This window comes from Nothobranchius furzeri, chromosome 9, assembly GCF_043380555.1.
Source record: "Nothobranchius furzeri strain GRZ-AD chromosome 9, NfurGRZ-RIMD1, whole genome shotgun sequence".
Classification (NCBI taxonomy): Eukaryota; Metazoa; Chordata; class Actinopteri; order Cyprinodontiformes; family Nothobranchiidae; genus Nothobranchius; species Nothobranchius furzeri.
The window spans coordinates 43,820,458-43,843,205 of record NC_091749.1 but is presented as its reverse complement, the minus strand read 5'-3'; the positions used below and the strand labels follow the sequence as shown (position 1 = coordinate 43,843,205).

General features: G+C 39.6%; 1 protein-coding gene across 3 annotated transcripts in view; it reads right to left on the bottom strand.

The window, feature by feature from the left end:
- Positions 1-19,589, bottom strand: part of uacab (uveal autoantigen with coiled-coil domains and ankyrin repeats b) — a 106,742-nt gene extending 87,153 nt beyond the window's left edge. For all 3 annotated transcript variants that reach the window (XM_054732299.2, XM_054732300.2, XM_054732301.2), the window contains exon 1: positions 19,403-19,589. In XM_054732299.2, coding sequence (XP_054588274.2) covers positions 19,403-19,450 — 48 coding nt within the window. In that variant the 5' untranslated portion in view covers positions 19,451-19,589. The remainder of the gene's footprint in view (positions 1-19,402) is intronic.
- Positions 19,590-22,748: the final 3,159 nt, after the last annotated feature.

Sequence of the window (22,748 nt, the reverse complement as noted above, 5' to 3'; positions counted from 1 at the left end):
ATGGCCACTTTAGTCCAAAATGGCCGACTTCCTGTTTGATATTGACCATGGATGCAAGAGGCTTTTCTGTGCGTATTGTTGAGTTCTACAAGTGTACCAAATTTCATAACTGTACGATAAACTAAGCTTTATGGAGAGGGGTATTTTTCACTTTCTAGGGGGCGCTGTTCAGCCATTCTTTTATGAACTTTCACATTGCCAGTGAAATACGTAAATTTCACGCACTTTCAATATTGGGCCAGAATTTGGTGACTTTTTGGATATGCTAAGACCCCCTAAAGGCCAGTCAAAGACGCGGAAGAAAAAAGAAAGAAAGAAAGCGTAATAATAAACGGAGCAGATACAATAGGCCTTCGCAGCTTCACTGCTCGGGCCTAATCAGAGCAAAAACAAGAGGCCTTCGCAGCGCTTTCGCTGCTCGGGCCTAATTAAAGCTGCAAGCAGCGTCGTTCGGCCCTCGCAGCGAAGCTGCTCGCCCTCCTTCCGCACCCCCTCCGCTCCATCCCCGACGCTCTCCAAACCCAGCTCCGAGCTTGTCCATCCTGGCCGGCAGCCGGGGGCACCAGGGCACGTCTGGCAGAACAGAAAGTCAACCACCCCGACACCAGAAACCGTGAACGGCCTCCTCGTCCACACCTCACCCTGATTCAGCATCCCCTCTGAGCCCAGCATTACACGTCTCACCACTAGGAGATACTCTATCTTTACCACACTGGTGATGTGATGTTCAGTCTCTGGCAAATCGGAGGCTGTTTGTGGAAGTTACAGTCAAACGTAAGGTCACAGCGTCACGCCAGAAATCGCCATGGCATCAACGCTCCTCCCTTTCTGAAAAGCTATCAGATCTGAATAGTCATTACAACATCATGAAGACAGTGCATGACCTTAGTGTCATGTTGACTAAATTAGAGGGGACAAATATGGGCATTTCACCATAAAACAGAAGACTTCCTGTAGTCAGGGGGCGGGGCTTAGGTGATGCCAGCTGTCCACATTGTCACTGTCTTCAGATGTGGTCAGTGATCACACGGACAAAGTATGAAATTGATCTGATCATGCACAAGGGAGTTATTGAGTCAAGTAACGTAATGACGACTGGTGAAAGTTTGAGGCTTAGCCACGCCCACACCTTTATACTTATTTAAAATCCGACGGTTGAATCTTTTCCTCTATGTCTTAAGAGTATATAGCAAGAGTTTGAAGGTGATCGGTGGAAAGGGCGACGAGACATCATTCTCCTAATAACGTGTGCGAAAACCACTAAATCGAGTACTTGGACCAAAATGGCCGACCTCCTGTGCGACATTGCGCTTGGCTCCAAGAGACTTTTTTGTAGGTCCTGAGACACTACATTAGTGTGCCAAATTTCGTGATCCTCAGTCAAAGCACGGCTTGGGGCTGACAGTTTTGATGGTCCTAGGGGGCGCTATTTCAGAAAATAGGCCACGCCCACAAACTTCAGCTGTCCAATTCTATTAGGGGTCAGAGTAGGATCACTCATCAGAAATTGTGTGGCGATGTCACAATGATTGAAGAAATGAGAGACAAACGTATTTCCATGGCGTGATGGCGAATTTCGCCATGCTCCCAAAGCCCCGCCTTTATTCGAAACCTGCCAGTACTATAGACCAAGTGACCTCAACTTGTCTGCTGCTATTTGCCAGTGATTGCTGGTGATTGGTTAAAAGGAGTCCAATAGGGAGCTGTGAAAAAAAGAGTGGGGTGGCGACAGGTCAAAGTTTGAGGCTTAGCCACGCCCACACCTTTATACTTATTTAAAATCCGTAGGTTGAATTTTTTCCCCTTTGTCTTGAGAGTCTATAGCAGAAGTTTGAAGGTGATTGGTGAAAAGGGCAATGGTGTAACACTCTCCAAACAACGTGTGCGAAAACCACTAAATCGACTACTTGGACCAAAATGGCCGACTTCCTGTGCGACTTTGCACTTGGCTCCAAGAGACTTTTTTGTAGGTCCGGAGACACCACATTAGTGTACCAGATTTCGTACTCCTCAGTCAAAGCATGGCTAGGGGCTGACAGTTTTAATGGTCCTAGGGGGCGCCATTTCAGAAAATAGGCCACGCCCACAAACTACAGCTGTCCAGATCTATTTGGGGTCAGACTAGGATCACTCACCAGACATTTTGTGGCGATGGCACGATAATTGAAGAAATGAGAGGCAAACGTATTTCCATGGCGTGATGGCGAATTTCGCCATGCTCCCAAAGCCCCGCCTTTTTTCAAAACCTTCCAGTACTGGAGACCAAGTGACCTCAACTTGTCTGCTGCTATTTACCAGAGATTCCTGGTGATTGGGTAAAAGGAGTCCAATAGGGAGCTGTGAAAAAAAGAGTGGCCTGGCGAAAGGTCAAAGTTTGAGGCTTAGCCACGCCCACACCTTTATACTTATTTAAAATCCGACGGTTGAATTTTTTCCTCTATGTCTTAAGAGTATATAGCAGAAGTTTGAAGGCGATTGGTGAAAAGGACGACAGAGCATCACTCTCCAAACAACGTGTGCGAAAACCACTAAATCACGTACTTGGACCAAAATGGCCGACTTCCTGTGCGACTTTGCACTTGGCTCCAAGAGACTTTTTTGTAGGTCCTGAGACACCACATTAGTGTACCAAATTTCGTAATCCTCAGTCAAAGCCTGGCTTGGGGCTGACAGTTTTAATGGTCCTAGGGGGCGCTATTTCAGAAAATAGGCCACGCCCACCGGATGTTCACATCAGGTCTTTTGGGGGGCCGGACTAGGATCACTCACAAGAAGTTTCGTGACGATTTCTTTAGAAATGACGAAATGGGAGGCAAACGTAAGGCCACGGCGGTACGCCTGACTTCGCCGCGCCGCCACAGCCCCGCCTTCTGCCGAAAACTCCCATAAAGTGATGCCAAGCAACCCCCACTTTTCTTGAGTTACCAGCTACAAATGCGTGGCGATTAAGTGAAATGGGGCAATTTGGGACCTCTCACAGTAAAACTTGATCTTCTTGGTCCTGAGGGGGCGGGGCTTGTGTGATGTCATCATCCGACCATTCAATCTACTTTGTGGGTGGATGACGAATGACCACAGAAAGTTTGGTAACTCTATTCAATTCAGTTATGAAGTTATAGCAGTTTAAATTTTTATGGCGAGTAGTCAAACTTCGAGGCCTGGCCCCGCCCCTTCAGTATTTACAAAAAGTCAATTTTATTGTCTCATTTTGTTCGCCCATCCCTTCTGAGCAATTGTACACCATTTTTGAGACGATCGTGCGAAAAATGATCAAGCAATCCAATCAGAAACGGACCCTAAAAACGGCCAAAACGCCAAAAAATCGCCATTTCAACCCAAAATGGCCGACTTCCTGTTTGATATTGACCATGCTTGCAAGAGACTTTTCTGTGCGGACTGTTGAGTACTACAAGTGTACCAAATTTCATAACTGTACAATAAACTAAGCTTTATGGAGAGGGGTTTTTTTCACTTTCTAGGGGGCGCTGTTCAGCCATTTTCTTTGCGATTTTTTTGGGACCTTTAAAATATCAAATTTTTCACCAGGCCTGACAAGTGTGCAAAATATTGTGAGTTTTGGGGTATGTTAAGGTCCCCAAAAAGCCATTCAAAGCGGACACGGAATAATAAAAAATAATAAACAGAGCAAAAACAAGAGGCCTTCGCAGCGCTTTCGCTGCTCGGGCCTAATAATAATCGGAGCAAAAACAAGAGGCCTTCGCAGCGCTTTCGCTGCTCGGGCCTAATAATAATAAACAGAGCAAAAACAAGAGGCCTTCGCAGCGCTTTCGCTGCTCGGGCCTAATAAATCGGTTACAAAACCATGAAAATATTTATTTAGCACTGACATGACAACAGTGCACAATATAAAGTAAAAGTAAAAATACAATGTTTCAACTGACCTTACTCGTGTGCATTAAATAATAAGTAAATAAAAACAATAAATCAAAAATGTACAGGGTTATAACTGAAAGGCCTGGTGAGAAAAGACAGTAAAATTAAATATGTTCTCTAACAAAAAACTCAAAGTGTCAAGCGCCTTTTAAATTTTTCTGGGGACTACTACTACTACTATTGCTTTGACACACTAAAGTCTGATGCTCTTCTCATCGAGAACATGAGCTGCAGCATGTAAGTCTCACTGTGAGTGCTTGTGTGGACAACACGGATTCAGAGAATAGCAGCGAAGACAATGTGTTACTTTGTGCGTGTTGCAGCTCTATGTTTCCATAAAAATAATTTCTGTTCACGAATTAAGAAGTTTCTAAGGTATAAAATCTTAATTGCTGCTTTTCAGACTATGAGGACACTGCCATGTTAGATTTGTTTACTAAATGTGTGCACTGGTACCTTTGACATTTGAATCGATTCGGTACTAATTCCCAGTACCTAGTAATCGATACCGGTACTCAACGGTTCCAATTTTAGATACTTTTGAGTGTTTATTATTTTAATTCTCTTTTATAATTAAATATATTTTTTTCTCAATATAAAACCATATTTGATAAATATCACGATAAATAACATACAACTGTTTGTATTTTAACATCGTCCTTGTAGTTTTATAAGCTGATAATTAAACTGAAGCAAACATCTTTACTGTGAACTAAATTTACTGTGTATCTTCATTCCTTTTGCCGTCCTTTTTCTTTGATTTTTCCTACTGGGAAGATAGAATTTCCGAGGAGAAAGCGAACGCACCATTAGCTGATAACAATGGTGGCAATGGAAGCTAACATATCAAGCTAACGTTATCTTAAACAGTTTATTTAACTGCTGGAGCAGATTAAAACGATGATGCCTCACACTTAGATTGTTGTCGCTGGTTTAATCTTCACCCAATCACCTGTCGCATTTAGTAAAGTGAAGCCAAACTTTAGAGCGCGTTCATGTTCTTCCAGTTGGAAATTCGGAGTTCCGGGGAGAAAGCGAACGCACCATTAGCGAAACGGAAGCTAAGATATCAAGCTAACGTTGTCTTAAACATTTTATTTACCTACCGGAGCAGATTGAGATGAGGATGTCTCACTTAGATCGTTGTCGCTGGTTTCATCATCACCCAGTTACCTATTACATTTAGTGAAGTGGACCCAAGCTTTAGCGTGCGTTCTTTCTACAATGCTGCTCTGTTTACAACTGGCTCGCAGCGACCGACAACATAACGCTCTTGCGCATGCGCAGCTGTCTAGACAAGTTCTCGTTATGAAGGACGGGTACCGAAACGAGGCACCGTTTCAAATGACGTGAATCGGTGCTCAGTCGGTACTTTGGAATTCGGTCGGTACCTTAAAAAGTACTGAATTCGGTACCCATCGCTAACCACACTGGTGTAAAATGATCACAAGTGAGCCGCTTCACTTTTTTGTTATGCTCAAAACAAACTAGTCCTGAATTAAAACAATGAGCGTAATAAAGCAGCATTACAAAAAAAATTTTTACTTTTTGAAATCAATACAAATGTATAATTTTGGAGGCAAAGAGGAAGTTGTTACGAGGGTGGAGCGAGATTAAACAAAAACAGGGTTCACCTGTCAGTCTATTTTGGCTGTGTTGTTTCGTGATTTTGGTGTAGGGCTGCAACAATTATTAGGATCAGTGATGAATGGGATGGGGTCTCGACTTGATTAATGGATTAATCGGATTAAATGGGGAATTTTTAAAACAGCTGAGGAAACATCTTTGATACGTTCGTACTGTGTTGGTTTTCCAAGCTAGGGAAACATTTCTTCTCTCCTTCCTTTACTTAATTTATAGGGCTGTAGCGATGCCTCGATGACGTCGACGGCTCGATTCTAAAAATTTGTCGACGTCAGATCCGGTAGTCGACGCACCGCGCCCACTTGTTGCATCCACAGGAGTTTGTAAATAGAAGAGGAATCTGCATGTTTTTCCTCTAGTTCGCCCTCTTCTCCGCCTTCACTAACATCTCCGCCAAATACCGAAGACCCGGAACAATGTCCGTCCGCTACCAGATTCCTTTCCTGTTTTGGCCGCCTTCGTCTCCCGGCAACGGACAACAACTTCCGGGGTCAGATGCGCTGCTCCGTCTCTACCGCAGATGTAGAACATCACCGGGAGCGTTTCTCCCTTCATAAAGGAGCTTCTTTCAGACATTAGGAGAGCTGTTTTGGTGGTAGCAGTCTCTCCTCCGTGCTGGTCTGTTTGCTTCTGGGTGTTTTTGGTTTATTTAAACTTGGTAACTTGAACTTAACGTTGGTAAAGCTACTGTTAGCATTTTCGCTAACAGCTTCTTGCGTTTGGATAAGCTGTTACGTTTTGGTTTAGAGTTCATCTTTTTTGTGGCGTAGATCTCCCTTTTATTACATTTAGAGTGTTGTGGGTTTTTGGTTTCGTTTAAGATATCACTTTCAGTTTGGTTTAACCAACCAGTTTAGAGTTTGGACCTTTGGAGATTATTTTGGTCCAGAACCCTGTAATCTTTGCCCAGTGAGACATCCCTACTTATTTGTACTTTTGTTTCAATTCCCCACAGGCAGAATTTGTTTTATTATTCCCAACCTGTGGATGGAAAGGTTTATGTTTTTTGTAGTTGTAAATAAACCTGATCATCATTTTAACTTTTAAATCCCGTTATTGTCCCTTCCTTTTTGCACACGAGCCAAACTCCCCAGGAAGGGTCGTAACACCACTCGCCTCACGCACATTACTGACCAAAACAAAGCAGCATGGAGACACTCCATCTTCTACCACCTCTCAGGCAGCAGCCTGCACTCCCAAGTTCTACACGTCACCAGAACATAACCAACCGCAACACAATAAAAGCAGTGTTATACAAAATAGAAGGCCTGTAGTGTTTATTCTCTTACAGTAACAATTTATCAATTTTTTTGAGGAATTTATTAGAGCTTTTTGGTTTTTATTAACTGTGCAATAGAAAAATAATCATTAGATTAATTGTCTAAATAGTCATTAGAATAGTCGACTATTCGATAAAATAATCGTCAGAATAATCGTTTTAAAAATAATCGTTTACCCCCAGCCCTATTAATTTAACAACACAACATGATTAGAAAACAGTTCAAGAGCATGCAAAACAACATATCAACTAAATACATCCATAATTCAATTATGATCAGTAAAATTTAATGTATTTCATTAACATGTTCAGTAGTAAACTATTAGAAATGCTAATGACATTTAGATTCTACTGCTAAAATGTAATGATGACATATCTATTATGCACCCGTTAGCAATAATCCACTTTAAATTATATTCACAGCTAGAGGTGTTTGTGAATTACATGCTACAGTGGCTTGCCATTAACACTGGTTTCGGATGAAAACAAAAAATGCACTTTGGGTCGTTTCTGGCTGAAAATTCTCAGTGGCCGAAATTTTGGTGCACCCCTAATAAAAATGAACAATATCTGTGCTTGATAATAATTAATACAACAAGGTACAACTCGTAGATATTGGGAATCCATCAAAAGAGCAACACAGCTAAATGTGTGGCTAGTGCCTCCCATTAATGTCCTCAAATCCCCTGCAATAATCTCCTTTTGGTATTCACTCATTTTGAGTGGCTTACATAGTGAGCCGAATGATTTGTCATAATATTCATTTCACTGATTTTCACTGTCAGGGATTTCAGAAGCATGTAGAAGATTTATATTCAACCACGACTTATCCTCCTTGAGCTGGTCACCATTTTAACGAAGTTGCTCAATCCACAGGTGTAAAGCTGATCAGGGATTTCAATAGCCTGGAAATCTAAACAAACAAAGCAGTAGCCAAAAGTTTGCTATGCCGGTTGGTCATGCCACGCTCAATTGTAGGCTCAGCATGTCTACCACTGGTCTGAACAATTATAGGTCTGCCCAATCACAAAGCTCCATGTTTGTAGAGTGACGTTGGGAGGGAATTACAGCACCACATCTGTGAAGAAAAAACTACAAAGATTTTGTCGGCTCAGGAACGGTTCTCGCTTGAAACTTCTTTGGCATGAACTTTAGACAATCCAAACTTGGGCTTTTCTTTGAAACATGAGCAGGTAGAGATACTTAAATTGTGTTTTTTGGAAATGGATATATCTTTATCTTCAAAGGTGTATGGCAGATCGCCCCGCTGACTGATTTCCAAAGATTCTGCCCCATGACTGAGTTCCGTCTATGGCCAATATATACATTTACATAATAGGATGGCTTGTCAGGCCAGGGTTTTATTAGTGTAAGATTTACTGCCAAAAATAATTTTTATGACTAATCATCCTAATGCTGATTTTCTTACTTGTTGTGCAATGTTTATAAATAAGAAACGCCTCTGAAAAAAGTCTCACAACTGTAAGATCTGGTTTTACAAGTTGGTTTTCTAATAAAGCTAATTTTGAAACTGAAAATAAAAATGATTTTTATGAATGTTTAAATAAGCTTATTTGTGCATTTGATACACAGAGCCTTTGCAGTAATTAACCACCTGTCTTATCTTTAGATGAGCTGCACCTTTTACAATAAAACTAATATAAAAAGCTGATGGTGATCAAGGCCAGGACAGATCATTCTCTCTTTTCCAGAGAAAACCCCACCCACCTTTTGTTAAAAACAACACTGAAATCAGAGTTGGTTCTGCTTCCTGAGAATACATTCCTGCATTTGGGCTCCACTGCCCTACAGTACCATGCAATCAGCAACACCGACCAACCCTGCTCTTTATTGGGTAAAATAACATTGCATTGTGGGTGAGGAAAGACTCTTGTTTCCCTTTAATATCAAAGCCAAGTGTGAGAGAAAGCAAAAGAAAACGGTTGTGGTCAGGAAGTAAAAGAGAAAATAAACAAAGAAAACATAACTAAAGGTAGTTCCATTTGCAAAGAACAAATAAAAATTTTGATGCATAAAATGAGAAATGGTAACAATAAACTGCACAAAATATGTAAGGCCTGCTGACCACTGAACAGGGCTGGGCGATATGGACCAAAACTTATATCTCGATATGTTTTAGCTGAATTCCGATATACGATATATATCTCAATATTTTTCTTCCTGTAAAATATTTACAAGTTCAAGCTGTCTTGAGAAATTATATACATAAATCAGCTGATAAAATGCATAAAAATGTATTGAATCTTGTCAAACTTTAACCTTAGTGCCTATTCTGAGCTTTAGAAACACTGGTACAGCTGTCTACTAACACACACACACACACACACAGACACACAGACAGACACACAGACAGACACACAGACAGACACACAGACACACACACACACACACACACACACACAGACAGACAGACAGACAGACAGACAGACAGACAGACAGACAGACAGACAGACAGACAGACAGACACACACACACACACACACACACACACACACACACACACACACACACAGTTGAGAGCTAGAGGTGTATCAAATGTCCCACAGGAACTTTTTAATTATAAATATATAGATAATGTAAAATTATTTAAATTTCATCTAGTGGTGGCCATATCATATATTTCTTGTCCAGAGAAAATAAATCTATCATGTTAAACTAAATGTATGATTATGTAAATGCATCTACTGAAGATCACATGGGTCATGCACCGTGGAGTTATTAGGGCAAACAAGGCTGTACTCTAACGAATATACTGTAATGACTCTGAATCTCTGGTTGCTCTTTTATGAGTATTATTTTCGGGCTACTGTCACCGTTACCCAAACCTTACAAACTCTGAACTTTTTCAACAGAATCGCTCGTAACAGAATATTTACTAGCACAGCAAACCAGAATGTAAAAAACGGAACAACATTTCTCACCCGTTGAGCTCGCCTTCAAAATAAATTGTTAACCCTATAGTTTACTATTCAAACCCTTACAATACGTTTGAGGTAATTTGGCCACTCCGGCTTTCTCTCCGCACAAGCAGGATGGATAAACAGAACTCCGTTGGCGTTGAATGTGGCCAAATAATTAAAAGCGAGGACACCAAATGCAAAGTTTAGAGCAGCACATTTACCCAGAGGCTCTCAGATTGAGCAAACTTGTGAAAATACATGTAATAGCCGCTTAGAGATGGAGCAACATGTCACTAGCATAGCGGCTAATCGCTAGCATTGCAGTTTGACCAGTTATATCGATATAAAGATATAAAGTCATCTTATATCTTGTTTAAAAATTATACCGATATTTTATAAATATCGATATGGCCCAGCCCTACCACTGACATTTAGAAAGATCAATATTTAAAAAGGTTTAATAGCTAAAGCCAGTGTCAAAATACATGAGTCAAAGCCTGCTCCAAGAATAAAAAAAAAATCAAAGTTCAAGAGCGAGTCTGGCGATACTGGCGAAGCAACAAATACTGGAATAATTGCTTAATCAACGATTTACTTCTTTCACTACTGCTGCTGTGTCTTTGTCTACGGGATGTTTCACAGGCAAATACAGTTTTGGATTATCGCTATTAAACTCACAACCTTTGACCTTTGGTTTAGAAAGACAACAGAACCAAGCTAAAGCTGGCAAGAGTTTCAAATATATGAACAGAACGTAAAATCCATTTTATTTTCTTCTTCTACTTCTTGAAAACGCCAAAAACTGTTCAGTACATCACCAGGTAGGTACTTATTCAAGGATGAGGATCCTTTCATTGATAAAAACTGAAAAAGCAAATAAGAAAAGTCATCAGACATTTTTTAGGATAAAGAAAAGTGCTTCACAGTCTTCCTTCGATACATTTCTGTGCAAAGGGAACTTCATATTATGATTGCAAAACACATTTGTGACTAAAGCACAAACATTTCTTTTCATCTGTACGAGCACCAGGGTAAACCCATACATAAAACAGCATTTAAACAAACTCTAGACTCGTGTTACTTTTCTTATGTGATGTTTACTGCTCCTAAGCAGCTTGCTTTAGTTGTTTTTTTAGCCATGCAGACATTATCGTTTGCATGTGTTTGGAATCAACTGATTTTCATATTGGCACCACGCTCTGATGGCAAACATAACACAAACATCTGCGTGTGTAGAAGGGCTCTTTCAGTATGAAAGCATTACAGTGTGCTGTGGAGTTCAGCATAGATAGTACTGAACTCCAACATGTCTTTCATCATTATTATTAGTATTACCAACCAAAAATGTCAGCATTCCTGTTTGGGGCGCGGCACAAAGAACTTTATGTTCATCCAACCCACATTTACACAAACACATTGTCTTTTTAATACTGCATATTTTCTCTAAATGTGATGCACACAACAGCCTCTTTCACTATATGCTGCAAGTTCAGCAGAAGATCTGATTTTAGGTCTTCATTTATTATGCACGATAATCTACTCTATATTCGCTGCTTGCTGTAGTGACATGGCTGTCAGAGCCAGGTTTAGCTAATGTAGCATGATGACAACATCAACCAAAAGTGTGAAAAGCTGTTTGCTCGTATATCTTCAGATCCAAATCTGTCCATATGAAAACCCTTACAATAAAAATAGCCTCACAGGCATTTCTACCACAAATTTAAAAAAAAAAACAAATAAAGGACTCGATAAATACTCTTTTCTATTAAATTCCAAAAACCTGAATGTTATCTAGAATTCTTGATGGTTAGTGTGTGAAGGATATTTCGTGTCCTGTCCTGTCACAATTATGTAGAGTGCCAGGCACAAGCCTTACAGCCTTCCATATCATGGTTTATTGAGGATTTCACCTCGATGACAATACACGTATGCAAAGAAACAAAAGTTGTCCCCATACGGTAGTAGAGCTTCTTAAAGGGACATGAACATCACCAACCTACTAGGGTTGTCACGGTGTGAAAATGTAACCTCACGGTTATTGTGACCAAAATTACCACGGTTTTCGGTATTATCGCGGTATTTTTTTTTTAAACGTGCTACATTTTCACACAATTAAATAAACCCTGTATGTCAGGAAATATTGTCCTCACTTTGTGTCTAAATTTTGCCTAAAATGTGTTATTTTGTAATTATGTTGTTTATTTGTTTACATTTTTTCCCTTTAGTCTTTAAAATACCAATATTTGTCCATAACTTCTTGTTTTATGTCTGTTTGATGTCATCATTTTAAAAATATTAGACCAGATGATACTCAGTACTCAAGTAGCCTTCTAATCAGATACTTTTTTACCCTTACTTGAGTAATAAACCCTTTATCAGGAAAATATTGTCCTCGGTTTGTGTTCCAGTGAGCTTTGCAGATGTGGGAAAATGCCATCAGGCAGTAATCATTGTTAAATTCATAATTATTCTAGGAGAGAGACCAACTCTTATCTGCCCGTGGGACCCCCATAATGCATAGTGTCATTTAAACATGGGGGTGTCCGCGACACGGTTTATATGCAGGTAGCGGCGCTGCGGCTGCTTTATATAGCGACTTGTTGCATTCTCCCTCAACCCAAATCCTCGAATCATGCATTTTAGCTAAAACGCTAACGCTAACTTGCCTTGCGTTGACTGTAGAGTTGTGGGTGATGGTCACGCAGATGTGTCATGAGATTTGAAGCGTTGCTGCCTTTCACAGACACTTTTTCTGCACGTGCTGCAAACAGGATAACCGTCTTCTATCAACTGTCCCTCGGCATTATTCAAATATCCAAAAGATGCCCGTACTTCCCACTTTGTCTTCTTTGAGGGATAATAAATGTCCTCCTGAGCGCTGCCGTCTCCTCCTTTGACCATTATTTCAGCTTTAGCTTCAAGAAAGTTTTGGTTGTAAACAACAAAGCGCGCATGTGCCGCCGGCAACTTCAGCAGATGATAAGGGTAAGGGTCACTGCATCTACACCGCAGCCACGGTAAACCCACCGAGATAATATTAGGGCTGTAGCGAAGCCTCAATGACGTCGACGGCTCGATTCTAAAAATTCGTCGACGTCAGATCCGGTAGTTGACGCACCACGCCCACTTGTTGCATCCCCAGGAGTTTGTAAATAGAGGAGGAATCTGCCTGTTTTTCCTCTAGTTTGCCCTCTTCTCCGCCTTCACTAACATCTCCGCCAAATACCAAAGACCCGGAACAACGTCCGTCCGCTACTAGGTTCCTTTCGTGTTTTGCCTGCCTTCGTCTCCCGGCAACGGACAACAACTTCCGGGGTCAAATGCGCTGCTCCGTCTCTCGCAGATGCAGAAAATCACCGGGAGCGCTTCTCCCTTCATAAAGGAGCTTCTTTCAGATATTAGGAGAGCTGTTTTGGTGGTAGCAGTCTCTCCTCCGTGCTGGTCTGTTTGCTGCTGGGTATTTTGGTTTATTTAAACTTGGTAACTTGAACTTAACGTTGGTAAAGCTACTGTTAGCATTTTCGCTAACAGCTTCTTGCGTTTGGATAAGCTGTTATGTTTTGGTTTAGAGTTCATCGTTTTTGTGGCGTAGATCTCCCTTTTATTACATTTAGAGTGTTGTGGGTTTTCGGTTTAGTTTAAAATATCACCTTGAGTTTGGTTTAACCACCCAGTTTAGAGTTTGGACCTTTGGAGATCCTTATTTAGGTCCAAAACCCTGTAATCTTTGCCCAGTGGGACATCCCTACTTATTTGTACTTTTGTTTTAATTCCCCACAGGCAGAATTAGTTTTATTATTCCCAACCTGTGGATGGAAAGATTTGTTTTTTTGTAGTTGTAAATAAACCTGATCATCATTTTAACTTTTAAATCCCACATTATTGTCCCTTCCTTTTTGCACACGAGCCAAACTCCCCAGGAAGAGTCGTACCACCACTCGCCTCACGCTCATAAGTGACCAAAACAAAGCAGCATGGAGACACTTCATCTTCTACCACCTCTCAGGCAGCAGCCTGCACTCCCAAGTTCTACACGTCACCAGAACATAACCAACCAACACAATAAAAGCAGTGTTATACAAAATGGGAGGCCTGTAGTGTTTATTCTCTTACAGTAACAATTAATCAATTTTTTTGAGGAATTTATTAAAGATTTTTTGGTTTTTATTAACTGTGCAATAGAAAAATAATCATTAGATTAATTGTATAAATAGTCATTAGACTAGTCGACTATTTGATAAAATAATCTTCAGAATAATCATTTTAAAAATAATCGTTTTACCCCCAGCCCTAGATAATATAGTTTTTTAAAAAACAAGACGGTTATTATTATTGTCAACTATTTTACCGGGGTTTACCGCTACACCGGTTACCGTGACAACCCTACAACCTACACACATCTATTCCTTTTTTTATTAACAAATTCATTGAAATGGGGAAAAACAATATCGGTTAGTCAGAAATTTCAATAATGATCTTTTTTTTTTCATTTATTGCCCAGCCCTGACACCACCAATGGTCTCACACACAAAGTACTCGCACATTTACATAAAATCTAAATTTTTTTTGTTTTTACTGTTTTGCAGTAAGAAAAGCAAGAGCGAAAAGTAATAATCCTTACCCCAGCTTTTCATTGGAGTTTAAGTGGTGCGTAACATAATAGACATGCTGTAGCAGCTAGCTCCCTTCCCACCGGGAGGTTTCAGATGCGAAATGGCAGCAAATGTGTTTCATGCAGGTCACAAAATGACCAGAGATTTGCAAAAACCACACATGATTTTGGCAGTTCACATGATAACAAGCAAGGAGAAAATGGCTAAATGCATCCAAAAAGGTCTGTGGTTTATTTCTTGTTTGGTGTATCTGGGCTCTGGAGGTTTCACAGGTACACATACTTTAATTATTACTTAAGCAACTTGAAAAGTGATTTTTATTTTGAAAGTTTCCAAATATTTTACTCTGCTTACATGTCTGACTTCCTGCCTGGCCTGAACAGCTGAGCTCGATGGGTTCTGGAAACATGGCACTTAAAATACTTGAAGCATAAGTGATGCATCCCAACCAGGGTCCGAAATTAACACTCGCCACTCGCCAAATGCGAGCAAATTGCTCCATTTGGCGAGTAAATTTTTGAGCTCTACCTGCCACCTGGCGAGTAAATGTTTGCACCAAATTAGTTATGTTTATAGTCATCTTCCATGGATGTCTGATACTCCTCCCGCCTGCATGCAACATACACAAACGTACGCGAAACGTGAGCGCCGCATCAACGTCATTTCCACCTATCCCATTCAATCAGTTTAAGTTAGCAGCTAGCTTCGTGTTAATACTAGCGGTGAAATGTGGCGGTTTTTAACTGGAGTCAGCCAGCCTTCCAAAAGAAAACTCGTCGAACTGGAAGAAAAACCACCAGGACCAGTGGCAACCATAAGATTTTGTGAAAAGTGGCGAACCGGAGATGGCGGAGTCGTGAGACAATGGCTACATTATGATGGCCACGTAGCGTTGCTGCCTTTCACAGACAACTGTCCCTCGGCATTCTTCAAATATCCAAAAAATGCCCATACTTCCGACTTTGTCTTCTTTGAGGGATAATAAATGTCCCGAGTGCTGCCGTCTCCTCCTGCCATTACTTCAGCTTTAGCTTAAAGAAAGTTTTGGTCGTAAACAACAAAGTGCGCATGTGCCGCCGGCAACTTCAGATGATACGGTGGCTGGTAAGGGTCATCGCGCCTACACCGCAGTCATGGTAATCCACCGAGATAATAAATATTTTTTTTAAAACAAGACGGTTATTATTATTGTAAACTTTTTTACCGGGGTTTACTGCTACACCGGTTACCGTGACAACCCTAGCCCTGACACACTTTCAGATATTCTCATGGTGCAGCTGTGTTCTCCAGAGATCAAGGACTATGACCCAAATGAGGCTGTAATGCTTTGGCACAAAGACAGTGTCAGAAGCAGGAGGCCAGACTTCATGGACAGAGAAAACAAGGAGTCTGACTAGATTTCAATGAAAGAGTTCATAAAAACATCTCTAAAAATAAATAAATAAATAATAAAAATGACAAAAGAGTTGTTTTTCTTATTAATTGATGTTTTAATTATTTTGTCACTCTGTTTGGAATCAACATAATATAGAATTACATGCTTTAGGTAGATCTAAATCATTTAGAATTTTGGCCGGTAAAAAATATGCTTGGCCGGTAGATTTTCATCATCTACCGGCCAACTTGGCCGGTGAGTAAAAAATTTAATTTCGGACCCTGATCACAACACTTCTGGGACGCTTCCAAACGCCAACCTTTGTGGCCGGTGGAAACACACTGCTTCACTATAACAGCAGCTAATTGCTGCGTACTACGCTTATGCATCCAGTGGAAAGGTCTGGTAAGAAGAAGCTGCTCTTAATACTAATGTAGTGTATCGTGTATTTTTTTCTAATAAGAGGTTTGTAAAGGGCCCTAAGTGGGTGTGAACATGTTAAATCAGCAGCAATATAATCCAACAACCATTTATCCCCCACATAAAATAATGTTCTGATTTATTATCAGATTTATTTTGAGGGAAAAGATGCATGACTCTACAAAAAATAAGACTTTTATTTTGAAAAGAACAAAAATCTTAATGTGAATAATAAAACTGTTGCCAAATACTTTCTAGGGGTTGGAAATCTTTCTGCATTTAAGCAAGAATAAGGAATTTGAGGAATGTAGAAAAACATTCTTATCTTTGAATTTCCATTGCTTGATCTGTTTTGATAATAAAAAAAACTGTAGTTGATTTCATTTTCAACAAAAGATCAATGAGTGTTTTGGACTTTAATGCTAATTAATTTATCATTTATAAAGAAAAACAAAATGTTTTGGTCTGTTTTCTGGCTCCAGGCCCTCTTACATCTCAATTTGCTGCTTTTCATTTGCTTGCAGAAACATCGTCTATATAGAACAACATTGGATCCATTTTGAAATAACTTTGGGTTGTTTCTATTGTAAATTAAAAGTTCCTGAATATAGCTTTACTGCAGAAAGCCTTGCATTCCCTCACCCACAACATAAAATGCCTGTACACAACAGAAAAACAGAAACTCGAGCCAACAGAAACCAGGGAGCTCTCAGCCAGTCTCTAACCCTGCAGCTGGCATTAAGGGAATACCTTGGAATTCCTAATCGTGCCAACTATGTTATTAGGTGTGCGTTAAAACACTTTCAGTGGCATAATTAGCATTTCCAACATGAGGGTCTAACTTGAATGGGAAACTCATAATTAAACTAAAACAAGTATCATGTAAATACAGATACGATATGGAGTTAAGAGGTTTCATTTTCATCAGCCAGAAGATTCGATCTAATAAAACAGACTTAAGTTGTGATCTTTTTGGGATGTAAAATGCATGCAGAAGGAAATGTTTCCAAATTAACAGCAACTTTATTTTTCATTTCCCTCTCAGCCCTACTGCTTGAAAAGCATTATTTTAACTCCCCACCAGGAAGAAGCGAGTGTGCTCTCACCTTGGACGCTCAGAGTAAATATCAACAAGACATTACGTCTTCAGCAAAGCTGGACAGTGTCACTAAATGCCTTGGAGAAAGATACCCTGATAAAGCTAATGTTTCAGTGTCAAAAATGATGACTCACCATGTTCCCATCTCTGACAGCACATTCATTTAAAAGGACATACAGTATACTTATTAAAAGTACATTCAGATGTGTTTGTGCACCATTCCCTCAGGTTTTCCTTTTTGCTATCTGCCTTCTCAGAGTAATACTACAGGGATGTTATGAACTCATCAAGCTAGACCCGAAATGTCACATCTGCTGCTGTAACACGATGTACCTTCAACTTTGTCTGAGGTCACTGGAAAGCCCTGCGGGGAAACAAGAAGGCGGCACCCCCTCAATTTTTAAGAGGAGTGACTCCGAGACGGGATAACCATCAGTGGAGATCAGATAAAATACCATTTCAACCCTGAAAGGCTTCTATTCATGCTAGAAAAGGAGGGCCCTGACAGTTAAACCACAGAGATCCAGCCTTTCTCATGGTAATTGATGAGAGGTGAAAACAACACTCACTTCTTGACCTGTGCTGAACTCTAATTACTCTTGATTTAATTACAATCAAAGGCCATCGCTAGATTGGAAACAAATGATTCCACTCTCATGGAACAAAATAAGTGGAACGTTTTTACATGAAAAACCACAAATGTAATTAATCGTTTACGGGATTTGATCAAAATGTACAATAATAAACATTTAGTACACCATAAAACCATTACACTTCTGATGGTTGTGTCCGTGGATTCCTGATGACAAAATAGAGCTTAGAGCAGGATTTTGTTCCAGCTGCATTTTCTAAGAAAACAGATGCACTGATATGAAATTTTGGTCGATACAGATATCCGGTATTCATATCACTATTAAGGCCAACAACCAATATTTGACAACACAGATATAAATATATTCACACGCTGACATTTATGCTTCAGCAGATTTTGTATAGACTGAAAATCATGCAAGCTTGATTGTTGAATGTCTTGTTTTGTTTTATTTCTATAAAGTGCAAACTGGATTATATATGTTATTATATACACATTACCATCATCGTCACAAGATTAAACAACTACACATCATCGCCCCTCACGCTCTGAAACAGATACAAGCTGGAAAAAACATCAGCCCAGTTTTTATTGGACTGATATGTTAAAAAAGGACTAACATTGGCTGATACTGATATTGATGCCGATATATCGTGCATCCCCATATATGAGTCTATATAGAGGCAGTTATTTGGTTTACTTGTTGTGTTTGGAAAGAAGATCAGACTACAACATGGAATCATCTCGTGAAAACTGGTCTTTAGAAATGATTCTGCACTTTCTGATTCAAGTGTATATGCGGCTTTTGATCATGTGTGCAATAAGATTATTAAATGTTTTTGAGTAATATCAACTAAAATAATATAATTGTGATATAAACAAAATTACACGATGAAACTACATCTAGATTTGCGTGTTTTGGCTTTCTAATAAATAAAATAAACAATGTTTAGGAATGAGCAGATATTTAATCTATATTTTGTTTAATCACAATGTTTAATCGTCTTGAATTTTAACAAATCAGTTCAACCCAACCCAGCTTCTATAGCCTCAAACATATGAGCATTAAACCCCTTCAGGAGGTGTTTTATATTTTAAACTGTGACATGTTGATCCCTGCACTAGTTTTACTGAGTAAACGGGACTGAAACTTCACGTCTCAGCAGTTGATTCGTTCAATAAAGGTCAGATAAAAGACAGAAGAAGCTCCTCACGTGTCCCGTGTGATAAGCAGGAAAAAAGACCCTCGGGAGGACTGATTTAACCTTACTGGCTCTTTGAATGGCCAGACTTTATCAACAAAACAGCTCAATGCGAAACAACCTTAGGCCACCTGATGAAAACCTGAAGCTGCAATCGTGCGGAGAATTTTAACAAAAGCTTTCGCGCTGCAGGTGCTCACAGTTCCTGTTCCCAGATAAAGCTCCAGCCACCGTGGGAACGAGACGAGGCGGTTAGGAGGGGCACCAGGCCGGGGTTACAGAGAATACTTCCCGGTGAAAACACACCTCGTCTGACTGTAGCGTCCTGTTCAGGAGCGGGAGACGTTAGCAAAATAAACTTACAGTGATGGTAACTTCTTGCTTTTTCAATCGATACTTGAGGCTCTTCATATTGTTGGTGACTCCTGGGGTCAACAGTATCCTTTGGTCGCAAAGTTTCCACCACACCAGGACACTAACTTTTCTAAAAGTTTCGTCCAAGTATTTAGTTATGTTTCTCCTGCCGTCACAATCCGAGTTTCACCTGACGCTTAACCGCAAACTATCACACTTTGATTGGCAGGATGTCAGCCAATCAGAGTGGAGCATACACCGTGGGTCGGTTGATTGAACCAATGGGATAACAAAGTGGGCGGGACTTCCGCGACAGATTCGCAGGGAACTGGGAGCTGGGAAAACCCTCAGGATTCGGGTTCACCTGACCACAGCGGGAATCATTTTTAACAGGAGAAGAAATAGAAATAAAAACAATACAGATAGATCTTTTTTAATTTACAGCTCCTAAAGCATGAAACGAATATCATGTATTTAGTAGTATTTATTTAAAAATTAAAAAAAATCTGATAACTGTTTTTATCTTTCTGTTGACATATGTTATTTGTTGTAATGTCGTAAAACCTGAAAAGCAGCCAGGACCAAAACCTGATTCTTTAATAGTATTTCGCTGGTGATGTGCCCTGATGTGGCCCTAAAGTTCCCAGGCCTTCAGAGACCATGTAACCCTCTCAGGCTCAAAATAAGTTTTGATAAAAGGACTAACAACTAAGTCCTTCAGGGGTACTTCTGTATTTAAAAATACTCATGAAATACGTATGTGGAGTAACCAGGTAGGTAGGTTGCAACGCCTGTCTCCAGGGGGTTAAAATGAATGCACAAAACCTTTTATCTATTTCACCATCGTCTGAGAGGAATTCAAATCTGAAACAGGATTGTTTAAAAATGACCTCATGATCCGTAGTCATGTGCAGAGTCTTATCCTTGTCCAAAGTAGAGTTAAATATTTGAGGGGCTGTCTTATCTCTGCTGGTTTTTATTGCTAAATGGGGAATTTTTGAGACTGTTGTTGCTTTCACCTCAGTAAAAGAGTGTGTTTTATAGCTGCTGTCAGCAATAAAACAAGCAGACACAAACAAACTAATCAAAAACCACACCAACAGATCAATCTCACTCAGTAGTAATTATACTGATAAAATCGCATTTATTAACTTTAAGTGACATTAGTAACATATTTTTGTGTATTTCTATCTAAAGTACTGACTTGTAATTTAGGCATATTCTGATCCATTTCACTGAAATTATACACAGAAATAAAATGTATTGAAAAAGTGATTTAATAGCACTATGAGGCCGTGCATTCATACTGAATTTGAGCATATTACTGTATCAGTTAACAGCTTTTTGGGCCTCAGATTGAATGATTCACTGTTATTTTTTATTATTATTATTATTTTTATTCCTGATTAAACTAAAAACAGAAGTTCAATTTAGTTTTTTTGAAACAATAAATAAGAAGGGTGAAATGCTGTCCCCTTGTGGTATGTAAGACAACTAAACTACTGTACTGATAAATAAAATAACATTGAGTTAAACTTTTATGAACAGGTCTATATACAGTATTTTAATCAGGCATGCACAATGATAACTAAACCAAAGAAATGTCTCTGTTAGCACAGCTAATTTACACTCACACATGAAAGAATAAACCTTTGTATTTGTACATTGCAGCATTTCTCTTCATGCCTAATTGCCTCACCCTGTGTGCTTACTTGAAGAAATATTTAACTAAACGCTTCATGCATTTCAACTTGTCTCTTCCTTTGTCCATGTCCTCATGGCAACAGCATTGCCCTGGAGACGAAACCATGGCGACCGTTTCACCTCTGCACTTCTGAACTAAAGGCTCACAAAAAGGTCTGCGTAGGACGGTGAATTACTGATTTTTTTTTACCACCAGGACGTTTCTGTCGGGTCCAGACATGTGGGAATGACTGACCCGGTGTGTGTTTGTCCAACAACCAAAAGGTCAGCGTTTGTCTAAACACAACTTTGCATGTTTAAGTTTGTTCTTGTTACTGACTAACAGTGTTTTAGATGAATTATATTACAATTCAGACTGAAAACCTCATTAAGTCCTATTTCTGACACACTTGCCAGACTGGAGTTGCTGTGTTAGATGGATGTTTAAACCCAAAAAAGAGCAGAAAAAAAGAAGTTTTCACTTAATTATTTTGTACTATTTATCAGACAAAACTACAATACAGAACAAAACGTGCTTTTCCCATCCAGTAAATCATCGCAAGCAAGCTCTATTTTTGTGTTCGAGTAAGGCCGTGCCAACGGTTGGCCATTAGGGTCAAAAATCCCTGGGAGCGCAATTTTGGAACAAGTCATTCGTCAGATTGTTCAACCTCAAGCAAAATAACAAGCTCACCAGACTTCCTTTCATCACTGGCAATGAGTGAAGATGTAAATGTGTAAAACAGCGTTTATGAATGGTGAAAGTTTTGTAACCGCATGTTACAAATCATTAAATGTGTTTTGTCCTCACGGGCTCCCATAGAAGGAAACATGGCTTCGAATACAACGTCACCCAGAGACTTCAGCCCGCTCTCATGCATTTTAGACCCGATTCATATGGTTACATGTTGTGAAGCATCTTTCAACAACTGGACATCATTTAATTCATTTTCAGCATTTCAATGGATATTTCTGGTTAACGGTAAAAACTACATTGTCTCTTTACCAAATCTAAAATGTTTACATGGGGGTGGGGGTGGGGGGTGGGGGTGGGGTTGGTTTAAAGGCAGGGTGGTGAAAATGTTGAACATCATCATTGAAGTGTGTGGAAAAAAATACACTTTTTGTAAATGGAGTCAACAACATGCCCATAATAATACTTTAAAAGTAATTAATTTGTCTTTGTTTCTTCTAAATGAGGATTTCTTTTGGGATGAATAAGGAAAAAAATCATAAGGACATAAAAATGTGTGTGTGTTGGGGGGGGGGGGGGGGGGGGGGGAGTTACAGCAACTGGGCAGCCCCCGGTAGATCCTCCCCTGAAATAAACATAACATTTTGGATGTAAAATTGTGAATCATAAGCATCAAGTTTTAAAATATTCACCAATTTGCCAGAGGTTCTGTAAAATAATAATAATGGCAAAGAACAATCAATTATTTAAAGATTAAAAACTTACGAGTGAGGAATTAAATTAAGCTCACCCATAGTTATTTTATTAACAGTTTCAACTATATTTAGACACAAGTATTAGGTAATCCAGACTTTTAAACTCAGCACTTTTATGGCTTCAGATACACTGAAATGGAAAAATTGGCCTAAATATTTTCAAATGAAAAGCATCGTGCTGCTTTAAACAGTTCTACCCTGGTTCTAATTGCTTGATCATTTT